General features: G+C 53.5%; 13 protein-coding genes across 13 annotated transcripts; 7 read left to right on the forward strand and 6 right to left on the reverse strand.

The window, feature by feature from the left end:
* Positions 1–297: 297 nt before the first annotated feature.
* LTS14_004441 (uncharacterized protein) lies at positions 298–1,316 on the forward strand (the record flags this gene model as incomplete). Its single annotated transcript, XM_064837143.1, has 2 exons — positions 298–664; positions 733–1,316. 2 exons carry the CDS (start codon positions 298–300, stop codon positions 1,314–1,316), a joined length of 951 nt encoding a protein of 316 aa, XP_064695102.1.
* Positions 1,317–1,871: 555 nt separating this feature from the next.
* Positions 1,872–2,139, forward strand: LTS14_004442 (uncharacterized protein; the record flags this gene model as incomplete). The annotated part of the gene is made up of 2 exons (XM_064837144.1): positions 1,872–1,938; positions 2,003–2,139. The coding sequence occupies 2 exons, from the start codon at positions 1,872–1,874 to the stop codon at positions 2,137–2,139; spliced, it is 204 nt and encodes a 67-aa protein (XP_064695103.1).
* An 88-nt stretch (positions 2,140–2,227) lies between these two features.
* On the forward strand, positions 2,228–2,842 carry LTS14_004443 (uncharacterized protein; the record flags this gene model as incomplete). The annotated part of the gene is made up of 2 exons (XM_064837145.1): positions 2,228–2,379; positions 2,437–2,842. The coding sequence occupies 2 exons, from the start codon at positions 2,228–2,230 to the stop codon at positions 2,840–2,842; spliced, it is 558 nt and encodes a 185-aa protein (XP_064695104.1).
* Positions 2,843–2,926: 84 nt separating this feature from the next.
* Positions 2,927–3,916, reverse strand: LTS14_004444 (uncharacterized protein; the record flags this gene model as incomplete). Its single annotated transcript, XM_064837146.1, has 1 exon — positions 2,927–3,916. One exon carries the CDS (start codon positions 3,914–3,916, stop codon positions 2,927–2,929), a length of 990 nt encoding a protein of 329 aa, XP_064695105.1.
* Positions 3,917–4,328: 412 nt separating this feature from the next.
* LTS14_004445 (uncharacterized protein) lies at positions 4,329–9,980 on the reverse strand (the record flags this gene model as incomplete). The annotated part of the gene is made up of 1 exon (XM_064837147.1): positions 4,329–9,980. One exon carries the CDS (start codon positions 9,978–9,980, stop codon positions 4,329–4,331), a length of 5,652 nt encoding a protein of 1,883 aa, XP_064695106.1.
* Positions 9,981–10,381: 401 nt separating this feature from the next.
* LTS14_004446 (uncharacterized protein) lies at positions 10,382–12,520 on the reverse strand (the record flags this gene model as incomplete). Its single annotated transcript, XM_064837148.1, has 1 exon — positions 10,382–12,520. One exon carries the CDS (start codon positions 12,518–12,520, stop codon positions 10,382–10,384), a length of 2,139 nt encoding a protein of 712 aa, XP_064695107.1.
* A 530-nt stretch (positions 12,521–13,050) lies between these two features.
* On the forward strand, positions 13,051–14,692 carry LTS14_004447 (uncharacterized protein; the record flags this gene model as incomplete). The annotated part of the gene is made up of 2 exons (XM_064837149.1): positions 13,051–13,134; positions 13,259–14,692. 2 exons carry the CDS (start codon positions 13,051–13,053, stop codon positions 14,690–14,692), a joined length of 1,518 nt encoding a protein of 505 aa, XP_064695108.1.
* A 503-nt stretch (positions 14,693–15,195) lies between these two features.
* On the forward strand, positions 15,196–15,914 carry LTS14_004448 (uncharacterized protein; the record flags this gene model as incomplete). Its single annotated transcript, XM_064837150.1, has 2 exons — positions 15,196–15,765; positions 15,870–15,914. The coding sequence occupies 2 exons, from the start codon at positions 15,196–15,198 to the stop codon at positions 15,912–15,914; spliced, it is 615 nt and encodes a 204-aa protein (XP_064695109.1).
* A 1,330-nt stretch (positions 15,915–17,244) lies between these two features.
* Positions 17,245–18,586, reverse strand: LTS14_004449 (uncharacterized protein; the record flags this gene model as incomplete). Its single annotated transcript, XM_064837151.1, has 3 exons — positions 17,245–18,211; positions 18,259–18,520; positions 18,577–18,586. The coding sequence occupies 3 exons, from the start codon at positions 18,584–18,586 to the stop codon at positions 17,245–17,247; spliced, it is 1,239 nt and encodes a 412-aa protein (XP_064695110.1).
* Positions 18,587–19,661: 1,075 nt separating this feature from the next.
* Positions 19,662–21,773, forward strand: LTS14_004450 (uncharacterized protein; the record flags this gene model as incomplete). The annotated part of the gene is made up of 2 exons (XM_064837152.1): positions 19,662–21,444; positions 21,493–21,773. 2 exons carry the CDS (start codon positions 19,662–19,664, stop codon positions 21,771–21,773), a joined length of 2,064 nt encoding a protein of 687 aa, XP_064695111.1.
* Positions 21,774–22,160: 387 nt separating this feature from the next.
* LTS14_004451 (uncharacterized protein) lies at positions 22,161–22,926 on the reverse strand (the record flags this gene model as incomplete). The annotated part of the gene is made up of 2 exons (XM_064837153.1): positions 22,161–22,759; positions 22,818–22,926. 2 exons carry the CDS (start codon positions 22,924–22,926, stop codon positions 22,161–22,163), a joined length of 708 nt encoding a protein of 235 aa, XP_064695112.1.
* Positions 22,927–23,136: 210 nt separating this feature from the next.
* Positions 23,137–25,296, forward strand: LTS14_004452 (uncharacterized protein; the record flags this gene model as incomplete). The annotated part of the gene is made up of 1 exon (XM_064837154.1): positions 23,137–25,296. One exon carries the CDS (start codon positions 23,137–23,139, stop codon positions 25,294–25,296), a length of 2,160 nt encoding a protein of 719 aa, XP_064695113.1.
* Positions 25,297–25,498: 202 nt separating this feature from the next.
* LTS14_004453 (uncharacterized protein) lies at positions 25,499–26,993 on the reverse strand (the record flags this gene model as incomplete). The annotated part of the gene is made up of 4 exons (XM_064837155.1): positions 25,499–26,260; positions 26,312–26,375; positions 26,426–26,524; positions 26,806–26,993. 4 exons carry the CDS (start codon positions 26,991–26,993, stop codon positions 25,499–25,501), a joined length of 1,113 nt encoding a protein of 370 aa, XP_064695114.1.
* Positions 26,994–27,354: the final 361 nt, after the last annotated feature.

A 27,354-nucleotide genomic window follows, 5' to 3' on the forward strand; every position in this document is an offset into this window, starting at 1 on the left:
GAGCGCAATCGCCTACCGGTTTGCTGAGAGGTTTTCTGGTCTTCTTCGCACTGCCATCTTACACGGCCTTGCGGGCCTCTATTTGCACTCACACAGATGGCCATGTTGTGTTCCACAGGTACAGCGACGATGTTGCGTGAGTCATTGCGTAGAGTCATGCTCGCGAGTGTTATGTATACAGGCGTGCACGGACTTCTGATGATCTTGGTTATGACACATCAAGACGGGCAGCGTGGCGGCCATTGTCTGATGATATAGGAAGGCAGTACGTCTGGTATGCTGTTTTGGTGAGTTAATATGACGACCAGTCTTCCTCACACTTGGACGGATTCTCGAGACGATGGACAGCCTTTCCGCCTCTTCGATCTCCCAAGCGAAATCCGGGACATTGTCTACTTGAATATCGACGCCAAGCACGTTCTCCCCATCGCGCGATGGCGGACCGTCGGGACAACGAGGCCCTATGTACCTGTTCTCCGGCTCGTGAGTCGACAAGTCAAAGCGGAATATGAAGACAATCTCTACCGGACAAGCGCACTCTACCTGCTCAAAAGTAGCCATGTGCTTCCGAACCTTAGTATGCCATCGAGCATAGGACATATGTATCACTCACTGCAGGAGGTCGTTCTGGCGTTGACACCTCAGTGGGACATGGAAGCTGACGGTACGTCCCTGTTGCTCAATATACCGTAATGATCTCATGGAGTCAGGTGCTAAAACCTTGCGAAAAAGTGCTGGCGGCGCAGGTCGATCATGTGCTGACCGACCTTTCCAATATCCTGCCGGAGCTCAAACGAGTGTCCATAAGGATACAATCTGGAGACCTGCCGATCCGGAGGACAACGTCCTTGCGTCCGATGACGGGATCAGCTTACGCGGGAACCTTTGATGCGACAGCTTTCGAGTGGCCAAGTGAACGTCATTGCAAGCAACTCGCCTGCGCCAAACTCGCCATCGACGACATAATCACACTCATCCGAGGTGGCGATGACTTGGAACTCTCGTGTGATTTCGTGGTGGCGTCACGGCTGTATTCCGTCAATCGCAAAGTCGTTACTGAGCAGAGCCTGGCTACCTTGATGCAATACGACGATACAGATCTGATCCTCTGGCGGGTGATGGATCTCGATGGGATTATTGATGGGCTGGTGCCGTGGAAGGCTGCGTCGGTGGAGTTCTTGGAGGCGGGAGATTATGATTTTGCGAGGTTGAAGGAGAGGCATGAGGAGGGGAAGGCTGTTGAGGCTTGGAGACATAGAGGCTGGGCTAGTAAGACCGGACATCAGGGCTGTGATTGTTGTAATTATGAAAAGTGATCCAGAGTCAAACAGTGGGCTTGTCTCCGTACAGGGCATGCAAGTTGTCAGCCGAACGTTAGCGTGGATAGGATTAATCGTTTCGTGCACCCCTGGGAAACCAAGCTGTTCGACAGAGTGCGTATACGACGGACCGATGCTCGTATGCTTCTTTCGAACAGTTTAAGGCTGGAAGACATGGTGAGCATGCTCAGCCGCAGGGCATGCTCCTGAAGACAGTTCTAACTCCTGCCCAAACCCTAACCCTAACAAATGTGCTCCGAGCTGGGACGTCGACCATGCCTGATTGGGCAGCTTGGTCAACGCCTCGGATGTCTGGTGAGCTTCCAGGAGGACCTGGCTTCCTACGTCAACGCCATTACATTGACGATCTAGCTTACCTAGAAGCTCCCTAAGCTGCTTTGACATATGAAGCTGGTATATAGGTTGGTACTGGTCCTTCTCGTAGCTCTCATGTTCCGCACACCTCTTCTCAACCTATTCCAACTCAGCCGCCACGTCACAAGGACCGTCTCTACTATCATCAAATAGTCAAGGAGCGAGACTACCGATGCAATGTCTCGACCAAGTGGCCTCATCGCCAACAAGGGTTTGGAGCTGTTGACCTTTGGCACGCCCAATGGTAAGATGACCAACAAGCAGAGCAGAAACGAGAGCAAGAGTGCAATCAGTTAATATACTGCCAGGCCATAAGGCGTCTATCATACTCGAGGAGATCAAGGAGGCCTATGGCAAGCCCGACTATGTTTACCAATCGATCAGTATCATGGAGAATATCCAGAAAGAGTCAGCAGCGATCGAAGCAGATTTCAGACACATCTAATCCATTCCACAGGAAATGGTTCACCGACCAAGGGCCGAACGGTCGCATACCAGTACTCGTGGACCACGACCATGGCAAACTTTCGATCATGGAAGGCTCTGCTATCCTATCGTACTTGACAAGGCACTACGATCCCGAGCACAAGTTGAGCTTTACGAACGATCCGGAGCTTAGTCAATGCGAACAATGGGTTGCATGGCAGCATGGTGGGCTAGGACCGATGCAAGGACAAGCCAACCAGTATGGCCGAACTATCGTATGAGGACCGGCAGTATATCAGCTGACATGGATACACAGCTTCTACCGCCTTGCGAAAGAACGCATCCCATACCCAACCCAACGCTACGTAGGCGAGACCGAACGACTCTACGGCATCCTCGACAGTCGTCTCGCCAATCACGAGTATCTCGTGGGCGAAAAGTACAGCATAGCCGACATCGCCAACTTCTCCTGGGTGAACGTCGCATACTTCGCAGGCGTACAGCTCCACGACTTCCCGAATCTGTATAAGTGGTGGGAGAGGATCAACGCAAGACCGGCTGTGCAGCGAGGAACCGCTATACCAGCCAAGAGTGATATTGTAAACGAAAGATATCAGGAGCGGCTGAAGGAGGATTCCGAGTTCAAGCAGAAGGAGGATGATTTGGCGGACATTGGTAAGAAGGCGAAAGAGCAGTACAACTACAAATACTCGAGTCCGTAGTTGAGTGTACGGTCTACTCTGCGAATTGGTCGGAGCATGCTCAAGATACATGCATACCATTCCAACAAGGGCGGTGGCCTTTGCTCACACGCTCAGCCAATGCTGCTGAGACACAGGGTATCTCGCACCCTTGATCTCTACGTTCGTCAACACGTCATCGAGCTGACCTAGCTCCTCCTTCGTCAGCGCCACTTCAGTACTGTTCTCCTTCAGGCGATCGATTGACATTGTGCCCGGGATCGGGTCGACAGGAACTCCAATAACATCCTTCTGCTGACAGACCCAAGCTAGAGCGACCTGAACGATCGAGCAGCCTTTCTGTTTTGCAACGGCGTCGGCAACGTCGACAAGCTGGACATTGTTGTCAAAGTTCTCCTTCGCGAATCGAGGAAAGAAGTGACGATAATCGGTCTTCGCCATATCTTCGTGCTTCCGGATCTGGCCATTCAGAAACCCACGACTGAGAGGACTGTAAGCCAGGATGGGAATCTTGTTCTCCTTGCATGCATCGGCAACCCCATTGTGGTAGATTCCAGTCTCGAACAAGCTGAGCTCGACTTCGACAAGTGCGATAGGTGTCACCGAGGCTGCTTTACGAATGGACTCCCCACTGCACTCGCTCAAACCAACCGCTCCAATCTTGCCGGCTTTGACATACTCCACCAACGCTCCCACAGTCTCCTCGACGGGGACATCATGGCTCAGACGCCCAGGCTGAAAGACATCAACTCGACACTTCCCATCAAGGATAGCCAGGCATCGATCCATAGCCTTCTTGACACTCTCAGCATCAACGAACGCCAGTCCCTTCCGCGAATCCAGACAGAACTTGACAGTCACGATGACTTTGTCGGCGTCTTCGGGGTATTTGGTAAAATAGGCTTTGATGAGGTGAAGACTGTTGTACTCAGCAGTCCCGTAACGCTCGCCTGCGTTCCAGAGATTCGAGCCAGACTCTAGAGCAGCTTTGAGAACTTCCACGGCGTCTTCTGTCGATATACAACCAGGGTGCATGAGGGAGATCATGCCGAAACCTACTCGCCCGCACGGCTTGCCTGCGATTGTGGTCGTCATGGTGGGTATGGGCGGGAAATGTGTCTCTGTGAGATGACAAGAAAGATGGCTGTCTGATCGGAACGCATCTTGAGCGAGAAGAGTATTATATGCACGTTCGATCAAAAGAGCAGACACAATTGACTGTAGTGTGCATGGCTAGCAAAGGCCCCATATATGCAGCCGAAAAGAGGAAATCCCTCGAGCCTAATCCACATCAGGAAGCTGCCGTCTAAGCGGCATCGGTCTTTAGCTAACACAATAGGTCTCACTCATATGGCCGCAATAGAGGGGATGTATGTAGCGAAAAGCGATACAAGCCGAGCCTTTTTTTTTTTTTTTTAAATCTATCTCTACTATGCTCAGCGATTGAAACCATGCTTAAAATTTCCACCGCCTCATGCCAACGTAATCCTCATGCTTCGTCTCTCATCTAAGCCCACATAGCCCTGAACTTCACATTGAACTCCGTATGCAATTTCTGGAATGCCTTCAGCACATCCTTGAGATCCTCTCCACTCCCACCCGCCGTCTGCAAAGTCTCGCTGACTTCAGCCTGGAGCTTCGCAGCGTTGGCGGCACGTCTATCCTCACGACGGCTGGCGTCTTCTTCTTGCTCAGCTGCGTCTTCCCAACTGTCAAGTTTCTTCGCCTTCTTCGTCGTGACGACCGGCTTCGCTGGACGCTGTACCACCGACATAACAGAGTCTGCGACGCTGGGAGCAGTGATCGTGCTCTCGTTGTCCTCGGAAGCTGCAACCTCATTGTCCTCCGCTTCATCGTGGGCGTCGAGGTCACCCATGACGTCCAGCATGTCCAAATCGGTACCTTCTCTAAGCTTCATGAAGTTCAGCAGACTGGTGATGATGGTAGCCAGGACAAGGGAGAAGTCGTTCAGCAAGAACCAGATGTCTGATCTGCGGATGCCGTTTGCTTTCTCGATGGTCATGACGTCGCCATGCTTGAAAAAGTCGAGAAGCCATGCATTCAGTGGAAGCTCCATCTCATCGGGGTACACCGACACATGCGGAATGACAGCCTCCTCTAGGAAGACACCATCTCTGGTGGTAGCACACAAGTCGTGAACCGTGTCAAAGTCATCGCCAGCACCAGAAAGCGCGACAAATGGCGAGCGAGTCTTGACTGCTGGCAATCCATCAATAGAAGTATTGTCTCCGCGCACATCAGCTCCAGCGTTCATGCCTGTTAGTGGCAATTTGCGATCATCGTGCTTCACATGTTGATCGACGAACGTCTCGACATATGTGCGATACACGGCCAAGGTCTGCTGATTGTGCTGGCGCAGAATCTCCGATGCTCTCTTCGGCAGAGGTGGAAGGAAGACGATGGAGGAAGACGGCTTGACCATCTTCTCGCGGTACTCGACATCTGCCTGGCGACAGAAGATGCGGTTGAAGAGGTGAGACATGACCAGCATAAGAGTCTCGACAGTATCCTTCTCCTTATTCTTCATCTCACCACACAAATCGTGGAAGTAGCCTTCCTTCAGGAGAGCGTGGAAGGCGAATGACGAGTTCTCTGTGAAGTAGAGATGGCTGACTAGTCCTGCGAAGTTCAGTGGCGCGCCATTAGGTGCCAGCAGATGTTGTCGGCGAAGATACTCGATCGAGAAGCGAAGATGATGCATAGTCTGATCCTTAAAGGAAGGTCCACCCATGTACAATCGGGGTTGTGCCAGTAGCGCATTGATAGCTCCCACAGCATACTTTGAGTTCTTCGATTCGTGCAACAACGTGAACAGACGCAGTACCAGAGTTGTGGTGATCGGGAAGTGACCACTGAGATCCGGCAGTCTCGAGCTGATCAAACGACAGACCTTTTCCCGACTAACGCCCTGGAAGACGACATTACCCAGCAGATCGAAGCCACGACGTCCCGCACGACCAGCACATTGCCTGTAGTTGAGTGCAGTCAAGAAGACTGAATCACCACTGAAGACGACTGTCTTACAAGGCATATTGATACCGAGCGCAAGTGTTCCAGTAGCGATGATAACGCGCAGGAAGCCTTTGCGGAACAGGATCTCCACGACTTGGCGATACTTGCGATTCATACCAGCGTGATGGACACCGACGCCTCTCTGCAGCGCATCGATGAGCCACTGGATGATGTTACGCTTGCCGAGCTGTTTGATGTAGATCTGAAGCTCTGACAGCTGGACTCGTGTGTAATCGGCGAAATGGAAGCCATCGATCGGAGCTTCTGGGCTGAAGGTATCCCACGGACTAGAGATCGCATCCGCGGTATCACGTTGTTGGTCGAGCTTTGAGCCTTGATCTTCGTCCTGCAGCTTGCCCTTCTTGCCACTGGCCTTGGTCTTCGCATTCTTGAGCTGCACCTTCTTCCACTCCTCCCAACGCTCAAGCGTCTTCTCCCATTTCGGACCACTCTTGCGCTGCGATAGCTCAGCGTCTTGCAGCTGCTGCAACACTACTTGACAGATCTTCTCGCACTGATGGCGATCGTAGTTGAAAAGGATGGCGGGCAGAGCATCGTGTGCATGCAGCCTGCACAGCATCGGCAGAGTCGTCTTGTGTAGGTCGGCTGGGTCGGTGATATCTACAGTGCTCGCATTGGAGTCGCTCAACGCTTGCGTGGTCTGCTTAGCCTCACGATCGTCAAGCCTGAAACTCTCTTCCAGCTCATTGACCAGCTGCTCATACGGTGAGTCTTCGGCGGCTAGCCAACTCTTCAGCAAAGCCTTGAGCTCTTTCTCCCAATTCAGGATGTCGATCTTGCGACAGACTGTGGGTAGTGCTTTGGCGGGATTGAGTTCGGCAGGGACTGCGTAGTCTGCGGTCTGCAGCTTGTTCATAGCTTTCCACAACTCGAAGCAGTCTCTCGGCTCAAGGCCAAGATCTGCAGGCACACCTCTCGACCTGTCGACAAGAGCACCGACCGGGTGCACGTTGTTGAAACCAGTCAGACCTTCTAGGCCGAGTACACCGAATGTGGTTCTATCGGGTATGCCGTCAAAAACGAACTGCTTCGGTGGTACGTAATAGTACTTGCGAAGATCTGAGTAACGATGCGGATGCTGCACAGTGATCAAATCAATGCCAATGGCCTTCTGCGTGTCTGTCAACCAGCCACCGAAATCGCCTGGGTTGCCGACCGTGGCGGACAAGGCGATTATGGGGCATGGTGACATAAGTAAGAGCTGTTCCCAGACAACACCGTCTTCAGCTTGACCGATTGAGTGTACTTCGTCGAAGATGATGCGGCGCACCCTACTGGCCCATCCGTTTGCGTTGGAAGGCGCGAGAAGCATAATTTGCAGCACGTGCGGCACCGTAACCAAGACTTGGCAGCCGGTAGGATTGTTGATGCGGTAGTCTCGTGTATGGATAGCCCAAACAGACTTGCCGCCATACTTGAAGTTCTTGGTATAGCGAGCCTGGATCTCAGCAGCAATCTGATTGACCAAAGCCTTAGTCGGAGCCACGTAGACCAGCACGCCATCATCGTCAGCCTCGAGGACTTTCCGCATGGCGTAGAATGATATGAACGTCTTGCCAGCAGAAGTAGGGGCGACCACAAACACACTCTGGTCTTTGTCGATGCCATCCAAAACCTTGCGCTGCCAGCCGTCAGGCTGAAAAGCGACTCGACTATCTGGCTTTGAGTCGAAGCTACGCTCCATATAAGGCCCGCAGTATGTCAGCTGGAAGTCTTTCGATGGCATCCCAATCGCCAGAGAGTCCACGAGCTTAGCTGGCAAAGCAAAAGTGAATGCCAGTTTCCGATCAGACAAAGGGTCCGAGGGAGCTTTGGCTGCAGCCGGTAGATCCAATGTCTTGACAGTAAGCTCAACGCTGATAGCGACAGCCTTCGTCAAGCCCTTGCTTTTCATGACCGATTCAGCAAGATTCCAGATCAGAGCTGTAACCTCAACACGACGAGAGTGCTCCTTACGGCGTACAGCATCAATCCAGTATTGGAGTACGCAGTTCAGCATATACAGCCTGACTTCTGCTTCGAGCACATCCTGCCATGTCGCTTGTAGATTCGTCACGTAGTCCTTGGCCTTCCTGAACTTCAGCCGTGTCTCTTTCTCGAGATCTAGAGCCTTGCAAACTACCTGCCACGCCTTCACAATCTTGTCGGCTGCTGAACCTTCCTTCTTCGCTTGTTCAGTCTTAATGTTGGCCAGCATGGCCTGTTTAGCCTGATTCTGCTTGACATTCTTGTTGCTGCCAGAACCTTTCTTGCCGACACCACCTTTTGCGTTAGTGGTTGATGTACCACTGTCAGACACATCGGAGTCTGCTGGCGATGTGATCGCCGAAGTTGACTTGCTGCCTGCCTTGCCGCCACCCACGATGATGACTTCTGGCTCTAGACTTTTGCCCACAGCGTTTGTGAGACTGGCAGCGTACGTCCGCATTTCAGCCATGAACAACTGCTCACGCTTCGCAACCCAGAATGCTTGCTTCTCATCCGCCTTGGTTGGTGGGCCTTTCTTGATTATCGGCTTCTTAGCATTGTGCCAATGTGTGAGCTCCTGGAAGATTCGGTGGTTCTGTGCCGTCTGCTGACCTGCTACAGTATCATCAATGTGTAGTCGCACAGGCTCCAGATGCTTGTCGAACACCGAATTGGAGAAGGGTAAGACTGCCATATCATCGGCGTTGCGCTGCTTTGGCGCATTATGGCCGTTCATGCCAGATTTGCCAACTGAGCTGCTCTTCTCGAGCACGAGATGAGCACTCGAGAGCTGCTCGACTGCAGACAATAGTTCGTCTAAAACACTCTGCGCCTTGCTGGAAGGCGAGACTGCATGCTTCGTGAGATGAAGATAGAGTCGTCCATCGACAGAGTCTGCGATATCGTTACTTCTCTCCATCTTGCCGAAACCCTGCGTACCAGTGAGCACAGCAGCAGACATGCTCGCGGCAGATCGCAGTATTTGCTGAGCTCCATCTAGGCCGGGATTGCTTGCGACTCGACGACTTGCCAGCGGCATGTCTGACAATAGTGCGACGTGAAGCAGGTAGAGACAGCACAGCTTCGCAAGCACTGCAGCATCAATGTCTGCTGGCGGACTCCTCATGATCCTGCTGACGGCAAGCACAGCCAGCAGCTCTCGAGCGCTTAGCTCGACATCTCCCACCTTCGACATGTCGTCGCTCGCGTCCTGCGACTCAGCTTTTGGAACGGTAGGCACCGTCAAGGCCGATGTGCCGACTGCATTCGCCCGATGTCTCGCCTCCAGCACGATCGTCATGACCTTGGTATCTCGCCACTCCAGACCATTCATCAGAGCAATGTTGTATTTCCGGGCGATGAACTGCAAGATCATGCGACGAAGTGCGACCCGCTGTGATGTTGGCGCTGCCTCAGCAGACGGAAGCTCTGACTCAGTACCCCTCTGCTCGATTGGGTAGGCACCGTCGTGCATCATCAAGAAGTATGGTCCAGTCTTGGTCAAGTAAGTGTTGAATGCTTCCGAAGCGTAACTGTCAAAATTCTTGACCATGACTTCCGGATGAGATTTCGGCAGCGATATTGACAAATGCCTTATCAATGCAGCCCGAGCAAAGTGAAACTTCGCCACGTCCTCCTCCTTCGCTGTAGGCGGGACACACAGATCCCTGTTGCAGTCGAAGAAAACAATATGGAAATTACACTTCCGCGTGACGAGGTTGTGAAGTAGATGCTCGACATTGTACGTGGCGTGCAACATCTGAAAGCCAGGCGAGAAGTCGAGTTTGCGGTCGGAAAAGCATCGCAGTAGAAGTGAGTCGCCTTCGATGATGAAGAGTTCGTCTCCAGCATAGTCGCCCACGAGATCGACTCTTCGTGATAGTAATTTTCGGTACGAGTTCAGAACGCGAGCGTCAGTGTCCTCGCCATCTTCATCGTCAGAAGAAGTGCCTTCCGAGTCTGCTTCATCGTCATCATCTTCTTCATCCTTTTGAGCGCCAGCTTTGGCTTGTGTCGAAGTCGCGTTCGCAGTCACTGGTGCCGGCGCTGGTGCTTCATCATCGTCATCAGATTGCGCATCCCAATCATCGGCAAGATCATCTGTCTTGGCCGCGTCCGCGGCATTGGACGCACTCATCCTCTCGGCGTGCTTTGTGTGGCGGAAGTCTCTGCACACTGACTGTAGGCTCAATACACGTTCTTGAGACTTATGAAGGCAAGGTCCAGCCCTGGGACGAAGGCGTCAAGAGTAAGCAAGGTCAAGTTGTGTCTCAAACAGTGGTGACGAAGCGTAAATTTGTTTGGTATTCTTGTCAAGCCGTGAAGTCCCACCAAGCGCCAACGACATTCGACTTTCACCGGTTCGGCAAAGTGGAGCACGGGCCGGCCAGCGGTCCGCCGCAGCATTTTAACATAGAAGGAAGGGATACATTGCATTGATGGGCACTGAAACCTTGATCACAAGATATTGCGCGGGATTGATTACACCAGTAGACATTTCTAGAGCAAGAACACGATCATGATCGACATGATAGGACTCTAAGCTTCCTCGCCCTCCTCAAACTCAACAAGAACAGTCCCAGCTTTACATATCTCGCCAACCCCATGCACAACCCGACTCACTTTCCCATCAGAAGGACTTCTAATAACCATCTCCATCTTCATACTCTCCACCACAACAAGTGCTTGTCCCTTCTTCACTTCCGCCCCCGATTCGACCTCCACCCGAAGGACTTTACAGGGCATAGGTGCCAGTACGCTGTTCGCTACATCCTTTTGTCCTAGAGCCTTGGCTAAGAACGGTGGCGGCACGAGCTGCAGGCGATGAATGCGGCCGTGTTGGAAGAGCGTGACTTGTGTAGGGATCGGTGAGATTGACGGCGGGAAGATGATGAGGCGTGTCTCTACTCGTGAGTGCCGGTAGAAAGAGCGCAGAGTGTTGTCGTCTTGTGAGTAGGTCGATGTGATGGTGTGTGTGTTGCCGTCCAACGTGAGCTGGTAAGTTTCCGGCGCAGTCTTAAGCACGAGCACAGAGACAGGTGTGGGTGTAATCTGCGGATCTGATGACAGCTCCGCAAGGTGGAATTGACGAGGCTGCGGTGCATTGCCGAAGCCAACAGTCTGCAAGGGTAATGATGGCGGGTTTGCTCTTCGCTTGCTCAGCTCGGCCTCGTACAGGCCAACAGCAGCCTGCATCCACACCTCCGGCTGCACGACCTCTTCGCCAAAAAGCTCCTCGTTGTGCTTGCCAATGTAGCCTGTCTCGACCTCCCCTTTGATGAAGTCTTCACTCTTCACTACCCTCCTGACAAAGTCGATGTTTGTGATGGGGCCAGCGATTTCATACTCTTCCAATGCATGCTCCATCTTTTGCAAAGCAGCTTTGCGGTCATGACAAGAGACGATGAGTTTAGCAATCATTGGATCGTAATGCGAAGACACTTCATCGCCTTGCACGAATCCGGCATCGATGCGAACACTTTCTGACTCTGCTGGTGTGCGAAGGTGCAGGAGCTTGCCAGTGGAGGGCAGGAAGTTCATGCTAGGATCCTCAGCATAAATACGTGCTTCGATCGCGTGGCCTCTTTCCCTAATTCGGGCTTCGACTTCGTCCTGCGTGAGCGGAAGTGGTTTGCCTTCAGCAACCAAGATCTGCCAAGCCACAAGATCCAGGCCTGTAACCATTTCTGTTACAGGATGCTCGACTTGCAATCGTGTGTTCATCTCCATGAAGAAGAACTCGCCGCTGTCATTGTCGAAGATGAACTCCACAGTGCCTGCACCTTCATAGCCTACTGCAAGTGCAGCTTGTCGGGCTTTCTCCCACAGATCTTGTCGAATCTCTTCCGGCAGGTTTGGGGCCGGCGACTCTTCCAGGATCTTCTGATGGCGACGCTGTATACTGCAATCTCGCTCGCCGAGAGCCAAGCAGTTTCCGTGCTTATCAGCAAAGACTTGAACCTCGATATGCCGAGGCGTGGTAATGTACTTCTCGACTAGCATGATGTCGTCGCCGAACGAACTTCGAGCTTCACTTTTCGCACTGTCAAGCTGAGATTGGAACTCAGATGCACTCTGCACGATCCTCATGCCCTTACCACCGCCTCCTTTGACAGCCTTGAGCAGGACAGGGTAGCCTATCTGCTCAGCTTCCTTCTCCAGCTCCTTCGGATTCTGCTCTGTGCCATGATAGCCGGGGATGCAAGGTACGCCAGCATTGATCATAATCTCCTTCGACCGCGCCTTGTCGCCCATGGCTTCGATGGCCTTCCATGGCGGACCAATGAAATTAATTCCAGCCTCGGTGCAGGCCTTCGCGAATCCAGCATTCTCGCTGAGGAAGCCATATCCAGGGTGAATAGCTTGGATACTATGTTCTTTGGCTAGCTCGATTATCTGGGCGCCATTGAGATATTGGTCTGTGCTGCCTAGGTTGATGGCAAACGGAGAGCTGAGCGCATGCTGAGAATTTCTGTCTGGGTCTGTGTAGAGTGTTGTGGTCCGTATACCTTGAGCGGATGCTGTACGGCCAACACGAAGAGCAATCTCGCCTCTGTTGGCAATTAAGATCGAGCGTAGTGGTTGATATGTAGCTTCTGTAGCATTCCACCTTCTGGGCGTCTTGTTGATAGTCCGTGTGGATACCCTCCCGGGTCTCCGACGAATTATAGACCGCATTGTAGGGTCGTTGATGGTGGCCCAACTTCGTCTTCTATCTCACCTGTCGTCTGTTGTGTCCAAAGTCAAACCCCATTGACCCGCGCGTAGCCGACCGAGGCAATTCGGCTTAAGAAACACGACAAGCACGCGTCGCACACGCGTCGGTATACAGCGAGGACGACGACCTTGGACTTGTGAGCATTCTATGAGTCGAATAGGCGAGATAGATGCTTATGATATAGACAAGAAAGGGTGCATGGAGGTGAGTTTAGTATTGCTTCACATGGTCAGCACGAGACGTGCATCAAGTGCCCCACATTTCTTCTTCACGTTGGAACTTCGGAACTGCAGCATCATGCTTCCGATTTCGATTCTGTATCCTCCCATTCAAGAAGGCACAGAACATGGATGCATAGCGAGTGGTAGCTGCCCTAGCTACCAAGTGTTTGATGATACATACTTCAGCCTCCGCACCGCCTATTCAAGTGCCCATGCCACGCCAGCACATGCATCGTACTACAGACACCTCGAGTTGATCCAGAGCAGCCATGGCCGACGAATATGATTACGATGTGGATGAGTTCGACTATGGCGATGGCTGGATGTATGTCGAGGACGAGTTTGGCTTGGCGGTAGGTACTCTACCCAGTCTCGGGCAGCTGCATGAACTCCAAACCACTGGGTCAAACACTTGATCTGTGCGCTAGTATCATGGGTTGAGTGATGGAAGGCCCTCAGAAGGCTGACAAGGCATAGGACGAGCTGGCCGAAGGGCAAATACCGGACCCGGGTTACTCGGGGACGAATAACGAGATCGAGATGGACGAGTACGAATACGACTTCTTCGACTACTGGATTGACGCCGAGTATGGAGACGATCCCTACTGGGACCATGGCGATCAGCGGAGTGGTACTGCAGCATCACCGGAGAAGTCTGGGCAGAAGAGGAAGAGAAGCGCACCAGCCAAGCCTTCTGTGGTGGACAAGAGGAGAAAGACCTCGGGCAAGCAGCAGCAGCAATCGATACCAGTACCTCCGGGTGGTGTAGTTGACAATGTGGTCTTTCTAAGCCAGAACGAGCGCTACAGGAGATCGACGGCAAAGCCAGCACCAGGTAATCACTTGAAGAGATATGGACTACTACCCGACTGGGAAACACGCTTCGCGGACGCGGATGGCGAGGTGAAGATTGTCGATATGCCAGTGGACATGATGCAGGCGGCTGAAGCCACTGCGGACGAGACGCCGACCAATATTCGGGCATTGAGTGCTGAGGTTCTGGATGGAGATGAGGATGGAGAAGGATGGGAGGACGAGGGCGAGGACGCAGAAATTGAGGGAGGATCAGGGCTTGAGCTCGATCCTGAGATGCTCAAAACGATTTTGAGGCAGAGACTTGGTGAGGCTGGACTAGAAGGCATGGATGAGGGTGCGTTCATGGCATCTATCAGCAAGCTGCTTTCAGGTGAAGCTGCGGATGATGATGCCACCGCACATCTGGCAGACATGCTTCTTGGAAAGGCCGCAAGTGGTGGCGGCGGTGACTCTGCAGTCTCTAGCTGGCTGTCGCAGCAAGGTGTGACGCTCGAAGAGGATGACGACGATACCTCGTCGGTCGCTGCCTCGTCGGTCGCTACCGCAGGGCTTCCTGGGCCATCAACAATGCTTTCTGTCAAGAGGAACGCAATCATGTCGCCGCCTGACAGCGGCGTGAGTGGCTTGGACTCGTCGTCGCAAACTGCTGTTGCATCGAAAGAAATGCCTCTGCATTCTGGAAGCCCCAAAGCTCAGCACATGAAGCCACCGAGGAAGAAAGTGAGCTTCGATGTCCCACGAACCGAAGAGGAGGACGAGGAGCTGGACGACGGCGACGAGGCATCGATGACGTTGCCGACAAGTCAGCATGGCGTACCGAAGGTCGCAGTAACAGCCGCTCGAGCAGTACAAAGCAAAGTTGCAAGTGCTAGAGCGAAAGCTGCTGTCAAGGACCGTGCGACACCGGGTGATCAATTGCAGGACGAGCTCGCGGTCGAAGCAGACGTTGTGGTAGCGCCTATCAGGCAGACTAGAAAGAGGAAGGCTGCGAATGAAAGCGATATTGCGAGTGACGTAGCGGAGCTGGGTAAAAGGGCTGTCAAGGAACCTGCGACGAGGAAGACGAGGAGTGCCAGAGCGAGAAGTGGGAAGTGAAGGAAAATACGAAGACTGTTCTGCAGCTCTAATCCAAGACTTTCGGACACGACGCAGCATAGCAAAGCATGAAGACACGAGCGCATACGTCTGCAAGAGTAGGTGGCTGAAAATAGCAGATGAATGGCGCCACTCATGCCGCCTGACCACGAGTAAGGCTTCAGTAATGTCTACGCCTATCACAATGGCATACGGTTTCGTTCGCTCCAGCATCGAAAGTCGCTCACTCAGACCTTCACTCAACAAAGGAAATGAAACGCGGTCCACGTGCATGCAGACAGGTCTTGTAGATTTGAGACACGGTAAGTATATAAGACAATCTACTTCCATATCTACCTCTCCCACACACCATACCCGGTGACCTGGCACAAAGCATTGCCAAGCTTACACATAGGCACGAGGACATACTTCTCGACTATCAATACCTCTCAGGTCCGTAAACAACCATAAAACTGCAGCACATGGCCGACCACTGGCGTGGACGCATCCGTCGGGTAAACGAGATGGACGATGAAGAATATGCCCTTTCGCTAGCCGAGATGGAGAGACGAGATGACGTCCTGGCGCTGCAGGTTTCAAGATATCAGGAGCTCGCCGCCACACGCCGTCAAGAAGAGAGGACACGTAGGCACGCTGGAGAGCGGCAGCAGGCGATGCTGGCCGACGACGAGAGGCTCGCACGGCAGCTCGATGCTGAGGAGAGAGGACTCGCGGGGGCGGAGGCGTGGGATAGACAGATGGCTGAGGAGCTTGCTAGGGAGCAGGGTGGGAACGACGACTTCAACTTTGGTGGCCTATTCGGCAATGCGTTTAACGACGCTGGTGGCTATGCCAACGATGATGGACTGGAACGCCAGCATGATCAGGACCACGAGCATGGCCATGGCCTTGACCACGTACACGATCATGAGCATGGACTTGATGACGGAGAGCAGCGCCATCATGAATTCGTCCACAATGAGGAAAAGCATGATCGAGAGCCGCTTTTCGTGGCCGAAGAAGGCCAGGCGGATGATCCCATGGCCGAGAATCTTGCTCAACACATCGTCCAACGCAACGCAAGATTCGAGATGGTACGCTGCACCGCCTGCCAAGACGCATTTCCTCGCAATCTTCTCTTTCCAACGACTTGCGAGCACTTCTACTGCGTTGACTGTCTCTCACATCTATTCCGCAGCTCCATGACAGACGAGGAACTATTCCCGCCTCGCTGCTGCGGTAACGACTTGCCACTGGACCAAGCACGCCGGATGCTCGGTGCAGACTTATCAAGAGAATTCGCTATCAAGGCTGTAGAATTCAGTACAGCCGACAGAACATACTGCCATGTTCAGCCGTGCTCAACATTCATACCACCTACCACGATCCACAATGACATTGCCGTGTGTCCGACCTGCAACGAAAGAACGTGTAGTCATTGCAAGGCGCAGACCCACGAAGGCGATTGTCCTCGGGATCCTGGCGTACAGGCTGTCCTTGAATTGGCACAGGATGAGGGCTGGCGACGATGCGAGGGGTGCAGCAGGATGATTGAGCTCAATCAAGGCTGTAATCACATGACGTGAGCTCACCTGACACCAGACAGTGAAGACATGCTAATCAGGTAATTTTAGATGCGTATGTGGCCGTCAATTCTGCTACGTCTGCGGAGCGCGCTGGCGGACCTGCGGGTGTCCGCAGTGGCAGAGACAACGCCTACTTCACCGCGCGGCAGTCCTTGTCGACCGTCAGCCTGCCCGCCCTGCCGCGGCGGCGGTCCGGCCGCCCCCAGCACCGGCGCCACCGCAGAACGTGTTCGACCGCTACCTCAACCCTTTCGCACCTCGACTACCTCGTCCAGTGCCTGTAGTACCGGATGCAAGACTCCAGGCTCTTCGAGATGAACGTATCCAGCAGATGGCCGCTCAACTGCAGGAAAATGCTAATTGTGCGCACCCGCTGAACTGGGCCGCGACCAATGACGATCCACGACGTCGCGCAGGATGCGAGCTCTGCGGCCGTGTCAAGAACCGGGTGTATGCTTGTAGGTGGTGCGGCATTGCGGCTTGTGTAAGTGCGAACCCAGTCTTGAGATATTCATGAGTTCACACTAACCATTTTCACAGTATGCTTGCAGGAGGAATAGGCTGAGATGAAGCAGTTATGTGGACGGTGTACCGACTGCTGGTGCCGATCATGATTTACGACTAGGCAAGCGGCCATTCTACTACTGTACAATAGAGCATATCATGACACGATTGCTCGCTATATAATGCTCTCACGTCCTTGTTCGCGGTTTAAAAGCATAACTGTGTGGTCTTGAGCATGTGGTCCAAGCTTTCGCGTCATGTGATCATCGATGAACCTGCTCGCTGGCTACTTCCACGTCCGCCATTACACGATCGCACATACCATCAGCATTAGTATGCCGCTCTGTTGCTTTGCCATAGTTCAGTCTACTAATTGGTATTATCAATTATCTAGCGAATGTACATACAGTATGTCGCATAATGAACGAGACGCCATTCTATCATTCCGCTACGAGCATCAGACACACCTTCAAATCCCAGTCTCTAGAACAAGATGGGTACTGCCAAGCCCAAAAGCCCGCCCAACCATGCCAGTCTGTCCGGCATGGCCACGGGATGCGCGGCGCCAGTGTACTGTACAGTATATGTAGTGGAGGTGCCGTTCAAGACAACATACGTAGTTGATGTGGCGTTTCTGACAGAATATGGTGTTCCAGACAAAGTGCCATTGATTGATGGCGCAGGTGTGATGGCAGGCTTACTCTGGCTGGAAGTCGTAGATGTCTGGCTGCCGATTGCCGCTATCAGCTGACTCAATGCTATTGGGTTGACGCTGGTTACGGGACGGGGCGTCATACTCTCTGCGAGAGCAGTTGGTGAAGCCGGAAGTGTAGTCGAGCTGCCGCTCTGGATGATAACTGTGCTGGGCGTGGCTGTTGCAAATATGCGGGCTGGCGTGAGAGTCTGAGCGACCGTAGTGGGCACAACTGCCGAAGTGATGACCACAGACGTCGGACTAGTGACCGTCGAGGCTGGTGATGGGACGTAACGTGTAGTTGTTGTCGACAGTGCAGAGCCTTCAGTACTCTGGACCGTCGTAGACGTAGTCAATGTTGAAGTCAAGGTGGTCAAAGATGTTGACAAGAGTGTGGTGATTGTCGAGTTGCTCTCGGTGATCGTGGTAGAAGCTGATGTTATGGTTGTGAAGCTTCTGGAAGTCGAGGTGAAGTTTGACGTTGAGCTGGGAGGAGAAGCGACGACACCGCCAGGGGTAGGGCAAGATTCAGCTGGTCCGCCCAGTTGCGATGCGAACCCGCTGAGGCCGTCAAGATAGCTCAAGAGTCCGCCAGGTAGCCCGTTGTTGGTCTCACCATTGGGGAAGACAAGTGACGCCGAGTTAACATTCGCAGGTAAGGTGAGCGCAGTAGGCTGAATTGATTGTGCGCAGCCTGAGGAGGTCGCGGTCGCACCCACAAAGCCGAGATATTCTACATATGTCGTCGGGTATGTCCTGGACCGGTCAGTACCAAGAAGCCGTTGCACAAGAAAGAAACGTACAAAACGGTGCCAAGCGTACTCCATGTCAGCTGGTCTACATGTGTGAAGGTCGCCACAGGTGCACCGCCAGGTCCAGATATAGTGCTGATGATCTCGTTGGCCACTGTGGTAGTGTCGAAGCCGATGGTTGAGGATGACCCATTGCTGAAGATGGTGACATGCGGCACGATTTCAACGCTGACATTCTGAATAATGTCATATGGGAAAGACAGCAATGCGGATGAAGCTGCACCCAAGACGCAAGGCGCACATGACGTCGCAGCTACAGCGAGGCTCAGTCAGATCGCGATTGTGCCACGGCTGCTTGCAGAAGCTTACCTGCTGCCATATTGTGTGTTTGAGTACCTGTCTAATGTCAAGAAATAGCCGGCAAGAGCTTGCGAGGTTCCGGAAGAAGTTCGACGGAAGAGAGGCGCCGGAGAGGAGGGAGACAAAAGCGATTGATGTTCAAGAGCCTGAGCAATTGCATCAATGGCTGAAGGCCTTGGCTGGCAGAGGGGAACCGACTGCATGGAGGCTGCAACGGCCATCACTACCTCATGGGGCCAGGACGATCGCAACATGCTGGTCGAAGCGCAGAAGAGATACCTCAGTCAGCTTTCAGTCTTCACCTTCCTGTTTTTGACCACTGCCCGACCCGCTAAGGCTGCAGTATGTGACGGTCGTGAATCACAGTCTCATGCCAGGCGGTCAAATCAGCTCGAGCAAGTCAGAACACTCCAAGGTGGCTCCCTGGCGCATGCATATCAACAGTACTTCATCGTCCAGACACCTGCGTCCGCTTGGCATTGCCGCAGTGCGGCTGTAGAGTGTGCCTTGTCTTCACCGGACGGCGAGAACGTGGGATCGGTACTGATAGTACGGACGCGAGATACAGTCCATCCATGGTGTAGTGCGGGACAGTGTTCGGCCCCAGCATATATATTGCAGCTTGCTGATACAGCCGGCTGATGTTGGAGTATTGGCGAGGCTCGTGATGGGCTGAAGTCGGCATGGCTTGGCGGAAGACTAGCTTCAACAGGGATGCGGGAATCCTTCGGTATTGTTTCGCTTCCATTTCTGCACCTCTCATGCAATGGGCGGTCGAGAGCCTCTGTGTTATGCCGCGCCCGAGCAGTAGCACACGAATGACCACAGGGCTGGAAGATTGTGCCCTGGAGGCTGGATCGCTCTCCTTCGCGCCCGGAGACGAGCTTGCCTGCACGCCGAGCGCGATACTACTACACAGCCTGCTCAGATACCCCTCATAGCTCACTCGGTATCGAGAGGGTGGTCATCCGATGGATTTGTCTATCCGCTGGTGGCCGGCGCGTCACTGTTGTGTTGTGCCTGTCGTTCGCTATGCTAATCCTGCTGATCTTCTGTACACTTTTCAGTAACTAATTAGCAGTAATACGGCCACCATGGCCACAACACCTCTGCCGTATCTTGTGGCGCCGACTTACTCCTGGGACGGCGTCGATGGGCTTTGGTCGACTTTTGCCATCGAAGTCGGTACACCACCGCAGTCGCTGCGCGTTGTTCCAGCCACTATCGGCCACGAGATCTGGGCTCCCGTTGTAGAAGGCTGCGAGGGCCTCACACAGCTTGCGAATTGTGGCAACCTTCGAGGAGTTGATGGGAATGGCAGTCAGGGCTACCAGACGAACGCGTCAACCTCATGGAATGCTATACCTGGCGACCCCTACGTGCTATCGGATGGCCAAAATCTGTTTGGAATCTTCGACACTGGCCTTTATGCATACGATACCGTGGCCATAGCCCGAAAGGGCGCCGACAATGGCTCGGTACTACAGAAACAAGTCATTGCTGGAATCGCAACGCTCGACTTCTGGCTTGGGACAATGGGACTAGGCCCTTCGCCCAGCCAGTTCAGTGGCGATAGCTCAGCGCAGAGCTTGATGTTCACTCTAAAGAATCAGAGTCTGATACCGAGCTTGTCATACGGGTACACGGCTGGACAACACTACCATAACGTACCTGGTAGTCTCGTCTTGGGCGGTTATGACCAAGCTCGACTGTCGAACACACCGACGCCTCTGACACTACCGCTGAACAGCAGCGCTGGGACCCAGAACATACAGCTCGGTCTACAAAGTGTAACAGTCCAAGGTGCGCTCGGTGGCTCGACGCAGCAGCTACTCGACGGCGCAATATTCGCCAACCTTGACTCTGCAGTCTCGCAATTATGGCTTCCGGAGAAGGTCTGCGAGTATTTTGCGGAAGCATTTGGCCTCACTTACAGCGCCAATGTCAACTATTACTTCATTAATGACACTATGCATAAGCAGATGCTAGCCAGTAACCCGACTTTGACGTTCTCCATTGGCGCTGTGAGCGGTAGCACGGTCAACATCGATCTACCCTACAAAGCCTTCGATTACAATTTGAGCCAACCCCTGTCAGCCTCGCCATATCTATACTTCCCACTGCGCCAAGCAAAGAACGAGTCGCAGTACACGATCGGCCGCGTATTCCTGCAGGAGGCGTATATCGTAGTGAACTGGGATAATGCTACGATCACTATTGGACAAGCTGTAGCGCAGAACAGCACCACCAGCGTCCAACCAATTATCGCTCCATCTCCGAATCCTGCGACGAACGGATCTGCGAGTCCAGCACCAGCGCCTCCAGCCGTACAACATCATGGAATCTCGACTGGCGCAATAGCTGGCATCGTCATTGTCATAATCGCGCTCATCGCAGCAGCAGCAGGATTCTCCATCTTGCGTATGCGACGCAAGAGACGTGCTACAAACGATAAATGCGATCATGAACCAAGTGCACTCGAAGTCCACAACGGAGCAGCGGAGGAGTACTATCCACCCGAGAAAGTCGGGAACGAGAAATCAGCATTCGGATCATACGCGCAAGTCAATGAGATGGAGTCGCACAACCGACCAGGGATGCACGAGCGCAAGACCAGCGAGCTGGACAACGAACACCAGATCCATGAGATGGAAGCTATGCTGCAAGACCGCGAGTTGATGAGCACACCAGTCTTCGAGCTCGAAGGCCATGCTGGCAATGAATTGGACAGCCGCACGCGACCGATGAGCGAGATGTCGTCCGCGCGGAGAAGTCTAAGGTCTTTGCCAACGAGCCCGATTGCGGGTCGACACATCGATCTACCTCTACCTTCGCCACCTTTGCCGTCGCCGCCGATGTCGTCTCCTGGCAGTGATGGTGGGTTCCCATCTCCTCCGCTGCCTTCGCCACCTTTCTCGGCTGCAGATACAGAGCATCCTTTCCCTTCGCCTGCCAGCGAGGAGAGGTTCGTTACTCCCCTTGGTACGCCCGGTATTGAGGAGCCCGAGAACACACTTGACCGGACGGTCGCGGGCTCTGGCAATGCGAATCTGACCGTTGCTGAGCACACCGCTTTCCGCAATAGTAGCGTATCCTTACTTGATGGAGTTGAGAACGAACAAGAGAACGCTCATTACGTCGAGGACATGGTCAAGGACGAGACTGTTCCGCCGCACCTCAAGGAAGGAGCATCACCACCTACTTGAAAGGCATATCTGTTCTATCAAATCCAGCAGGGTGTAAGAGACTGTAGATGCATCGCCGCCGCCTTCAATTGAAGCAGAGCAACGGGAACGGTCCAGACCGTGATAGTCCGATCTTGGACCGCCGGCCCATGTTGTCTCCACGTCAGTAGGGCCGCCACCAAGCCATATGACTCCAGGAGCAAGAAGGATGCCGATGAGCAGGTGATGGAGGCGTCAAGTGTACGAACGGTATGTGTGCGGGGAGTGAGGAGGGGAAAGGATGGGGCATAATTAACCTAAATCAAGATAGCATTATGGAGCTCCTGGTATGGTCAGCTGAAGATTTGTCAAGACTGCCAAGGTGGTGTGGTATGGTGCATTGAGCCACAGCCTATAGGTCGATTGCTATCATTTCCTCCAGTTCTCCAATACGCTGACAACGTCCTGCACCTTAGCAGTGCACCCAAAGATGCCGCCTTCGGTCCTTATCATCTCCACAGCAGCTTCATGTAGCTTCGCCTCACTAGCCGCACAGCAGTCCTCGACCAACAAACACTCATAGCCTCTGTCATTCGCTTCACGCATGGTAGTATGCACGCAGACATCAGTCGTCACACCGCAGACGATCAGTCTCTTCACGCCCTTGACTTGAAGCATAAGCTCGAATTCTGTATTAGCAAAAGCACCCTTTCCAGGCTTATCTACCACTGGTTCGTTCTTTAGCGGGTACAGCTCGGGTATGATATCGTGTCCAGCTTCGCCACGGATAAGCAGGCGGCCTAGAGGTCCCTGATCGCCTATACCTAGACCTGAAGGGTTGTTGCGCGACCGGAAGAGTTCGCGGGTTGAGAGCGTTGCAAGATTTGGCCGATGTCCTTCGCAGGTGTGGAAGATTGGAAGGGCTGCCCCCCGGGCTGCGGTGAGGAGCTGCTGGATTGATGGTATGATGCTCCGAACAGGGGAGATGTCATAGCCTTGGTGGGAAAGGTAGCCGCCTTCTTCGCAGACTTTACTTACATGTCAGACTAGATGGTACAGGAACTGCCGGAGGGTAAGGCGGCGTACAGTCGCGTTGCATGTCAATGACCACTAGAGCAGTGCTGTCCGGCTTGAGTGAACCATCGTGAGGCCATGCATACGGCTCCGCGTGTAGATATTGCTTGCGTTCCTGCATTGTGTATGGGAGATGTTGGTCGAGTTGTGCTTTCACAGAAGAGCAGCCGAAGTCGAACGCTAGGTATTATTCTTGACAAACTCTATTATCGAAAGCTGATTGTTGCCCCATGCTACAATCAATAAACATCGGACTTTTTGGGCGCTGCAAACCCAAGAAATGCTAGGGAAGGAAACCCATGCTGGCTAAGACAAACAGGACCTGGTTATCATGCCGCGCCAGCAAGTGTACGGGAAACGCTCACGAGCAGTCTACAACGACTTCGCCATTTTTGACAGTCCACAACGACCGACGGTCAAATCACGAGCCGAAGAGGCGACGCAGAGACTTGTGGAGAAGGTGACCGGGCTGAGTCTACATGATTGTGCGGACGTCGTTGAGCATCGGAGGCGGAGATTAGTGCTTGGGGCGTGTGATGCGAACAGTGTTGTCTTGCCGGTCAGACCACGAAAGACCAAGAATGGGAGGCGGAAGAAGGTGGTTGAAGTCGAGGTGACAATAGAACATTCCGGGCCGCAAGACGTACGTGAGGTGGAGAGCAGAGAGGATGTGGAAGAGATTGAGACAAGACAGGCGGAGAGGCGTGTAAATGATAAGACGGCTGAAAAGGAGGAGGCAAAAGAGCAGCAGGATCTCGTATCATCTACCGAAGCGCGACGAGTATCGCCGGAGCCGCCGAAGAGGAATAGAGACAATAGCATACCCCAAGCACCGACAATCTCAGCTCTAGATCTCTCTTTCGCAGATCTCACGGACAAGCCAGACGACACAACGACAATCGCTGCAGTACCAATCAACAATATATACAGCAACCACTCTCGAACTCTACTGGACCTCTCCTCGCACGACCTCACGCCCTTCGCCCTTTGGTCATCCCAACTCTCTGACCATTTCTCCCTGGCCAAGATAGCCGAAGCCTCTTTCGGCGAAGTCTATCGTTTGTCCCTACTCTCGCCACTTCCCGGTCTATCACGAGCAGACGAATCAGTCTTCAAAGTCATAGCGCTACAGGCACCAAAGTCTATCCTCCCAATCGCAAAGAAAGCTCGAGCTGCAGCGCTGGCGAAGGCAGAAGGCATGTCAAAAGTGGAAGATGTTGCTAGTGAAGTGCGGGTACTGCAGAGGATGAGCAGTATACCCGGCTTCACTAACTTCCGTGACGTGCGGATAGTGCAAGGCCGACCTCCGCCTCTGTTTGTGGAAGCATTTCAAACCTACAATGCTGAACAAAAGGCCAAGAAGAAGGATCTTAGCCACTTTCCCGACCCAGTGAAGAAGACCAGCTATTGCGAGGATCAGCTCTGGGCGGTGATAGAGATGCAGGATGCTGGTACGGATCTCGAGCAGCTGGTCGAAGCGGTGGAAGGCGAATGTACGAGTATCTGGAGTGTCTGGGACGTTTTCTGGCAAGTCGTGCTCACGCTCGCGAAAGGCGAAGAGGGTGCAGAGTTCGAGCACAGAGATCTCCATCTAGGGAATATCTGTGTGCGGCATAAGAACGAGTCGACCCTTTCAGCTTCCACAGCAAATATCGACATCACGAGCAAGAAGCTAGGATTCACAGATCTAGAGACGACAATAATCGACTACACCATTTCCCGGTGCCGCCTCACCTCCAAGACCCACCCCTTTTCTGACCCTGAACAAGAGATAGCCTACCACGACCTCCTCCCCGACCCCTCTCTCTTCCAAGGCGACAGTACCGAAGAATACCAATACGACATCTACCGCTACATGCGCGGGGCCGTCTTAGCCCAGGATCCTATGTCGAACGAGGACATGCCCGACAACAAAGACATCTGGCAACAATACCACCCAACCACAAATCTAATCTGGCTCCACTTCATCCTCTACAAGCTCCTCGAGCAGCTCTCCTGGCCTTCATCCCAGAAACCACCGTCTCGCAAGCTAAAAGTGGCTGTGAAGCCGGCTTTTGCGGAATGGAAACGGGCGAACGACCTGGAACATACACTCCTCCACATGCAGGATCTTCTCGATCCCGAGACGGGGATATGTAAAAGCTCTCTGCGTTCTGCAAGCGATATCGTGGCCTTGGCGTTGAGTGAAGGCTGGTTGGGTGTGGAGGATGTGGTGGGCTGTCATAACGATGTTTATACTGGGATGATGGTGGGAGGAGAGGGTGATGTTGTGTCTTCTTCGCCACCAGGTACTGTTTACCTTACTACAGACGAATGCGTGGCAGTCCCGCAGAGCAGTGATCCACCCGCTCTCCTCACATTCGAGGACGCACCGACGCATATCCAAATCAATATTGATATCATGGAGGAGAAAGGTCTGGAAGCTGCTACGCACGCGGCTCGGAAGACGAGACGGAAGGACAGGGCGAGGAGGAGACGGAGTACGCTATGAGGATCGTACGTACGACGCAATCTGTTTGCTACTGGCAGCGTTCGAGCATGGCGTATCTGGAATCGAAAATGTGTTTTGGAATGGACGCCCTGGTTATCTTTGGTAGCATTTTGATACCATGGGCCATGCCTTGCCTAGATGTCTATTATACCTAGCCTCTCCAGCATACAAGACTTTGCCAGGCTATCGTACGCGCTCCTGCTCACAATATCATATCGGTGTCGTCGTCCGCAGTAGCAGCAGCCGCAGACGCCGCACCATTCGCCGCATTATTCGGAGCGGCACCATTACTCTCCTCCGCCTTCTCGCCCTTGCCAAAATAGTCCTCCATCTCAGCATCCAGCTGCTCAGCCGTCTTCTTCGGTCTCCTACCTCCCACCCCTCCAGCAGCACCCTCGGCATCACCTCTACCTCCACGTCTGCCTCCTCCGCCCCGTCCACTCTCCTCACGTCTAGCCCCAGGTCGTCTTCCACTTTCTCTTGGTGTCCCGCGACGACGAATTGGCGATCGCGAACCCCTTCCGGGAACATATCGATCGATGTTCTCTGGAGCTGCGAGTGATCGGCCGTTTTTCAGCGGAGAGTCACTCCTATCCCTTCTCCTCCTATCCCCTCCACCACGATATCCATCCCGCTCGTCCTCCCTCGCCCCACCACCTTCAATCCGCTCAAACATACTCCTCTCCCTCGGCTGTATCCTGTCGAACAGACTCCTCTCCCTAGCTGCCGGACCTCGAGGGCCACCAGGTGCACCACTCACCCCACCACCTCTCTCAGCCGGTCCCGAGGGGACCAGAGTGACTCGAATCTTCTGGCCCTGGGCATTCTGGCCATCGAAGTCCTCGACTGCGTCACGCGCGTCATGAGGATCGGAGTAGACTACCCAGGCTGTGCCGGTGCTGCGGTCTGAGCGGTCGTAGTTCATCGTGCAGGAGACTAGGGCGCCTTTGCGGGCGAAGAGGGACTGTTCTTCCGTTAGTGTCAGGCCGGGCAGATGTGGTTGCGGTTGACTTACACGCAGGTCCTCTTCGGTGATGTCGTAGTGGATGTTTTCGACTCTCACTTTTGCGCCGTTGCTGCTGCTCATTGTCAGTCGTGTCCTGCCCTGAGCGTACTGATCGATGCATACGCTTCTTGGCCTCGACCACCAGCATATCGATCGTCTTCTACTGGCCGAGAATGCATGCGGTCGTACTTGTCGTCCTCGTATCGGTCGTGAACCCATTCACTACACGAGTGTCAGCTGATCGTGCCAATAATGAAGCGCAGTGAATGGAGATATACTTGTCCATGCTCGGTCGTTCATCGGTACGGTACTGTATTGGCAGGTACGCCTCGGTCAGCTACTGTTCACGTTCGTGTCGCCGTCGCGTCGCGATCGGTTCGTCGTCGTTCGGTCACTCGGGAGGCGCGCGATTGCGGTCATACGGTAAGGAGGGAAGGAGGGTGCACCTAAGATAGGATCTCGGTCAGTCCAGCTCATATCCTGATCTCGAACACGTGACATACCTTTCGAACGCCATCTCGTGGATACTCGTCCCGACGATCTTGGCGCGGTGCTGGAGCTCCTCGTCCGCCTCGAGTTCCGCCTCCTCGTGGGCCTGATGGCGGTGCTCGATCTCGATCGCGGCGGTCACCTCGTTGCTATAGATCCCTTCAGTGATGGTTGTACAGATTCGAGGGAGCGTACGATGCATACAGGCCGCTCCGAAATGATCTCGTCAAGGCTGCGATCCATAGTGGTGCTTACGCCAAACTTTGTTGCTTCCTGGCGTGGTTCGAGCTGTGGGACCGATACTGGCATTGATGAGGCTGAAGCTTGGATATAGAACTATTGCTTAGCTAAGCAGAAATCGCGGACTCGTTTTTGCGTGGTTGGCTGTAGGAAACGTCCGTGTGTCCACTCTTGCAACATATATGTTCATTTCGACTTTGAATTCAGGGTGAACATAGGAATAAATTCCCGGTCGAGCAGTTGAGGACATCATGACAGCCATCACGGACATCCCTGCAGGCTCTCAGCACACCACATCAACTTGATCGGAATTCATACCACCC

This window comes from Recurvomyces mirabilis, assembly GCF_035927965.1.
Source record: "Recurvomyces mirabilis strain CCFEE 5264 chromosome Unknown scaffold_10, whole genome shotgun sequence".
Classification (NCBI taxonomy): Eukaryota; Fungi; Ascomycota; class Dothideomycetes; order Mycosphaerellales; family Teratosphaeriaceae; genus Recurvomyces; species Recurvomyces mirabilis.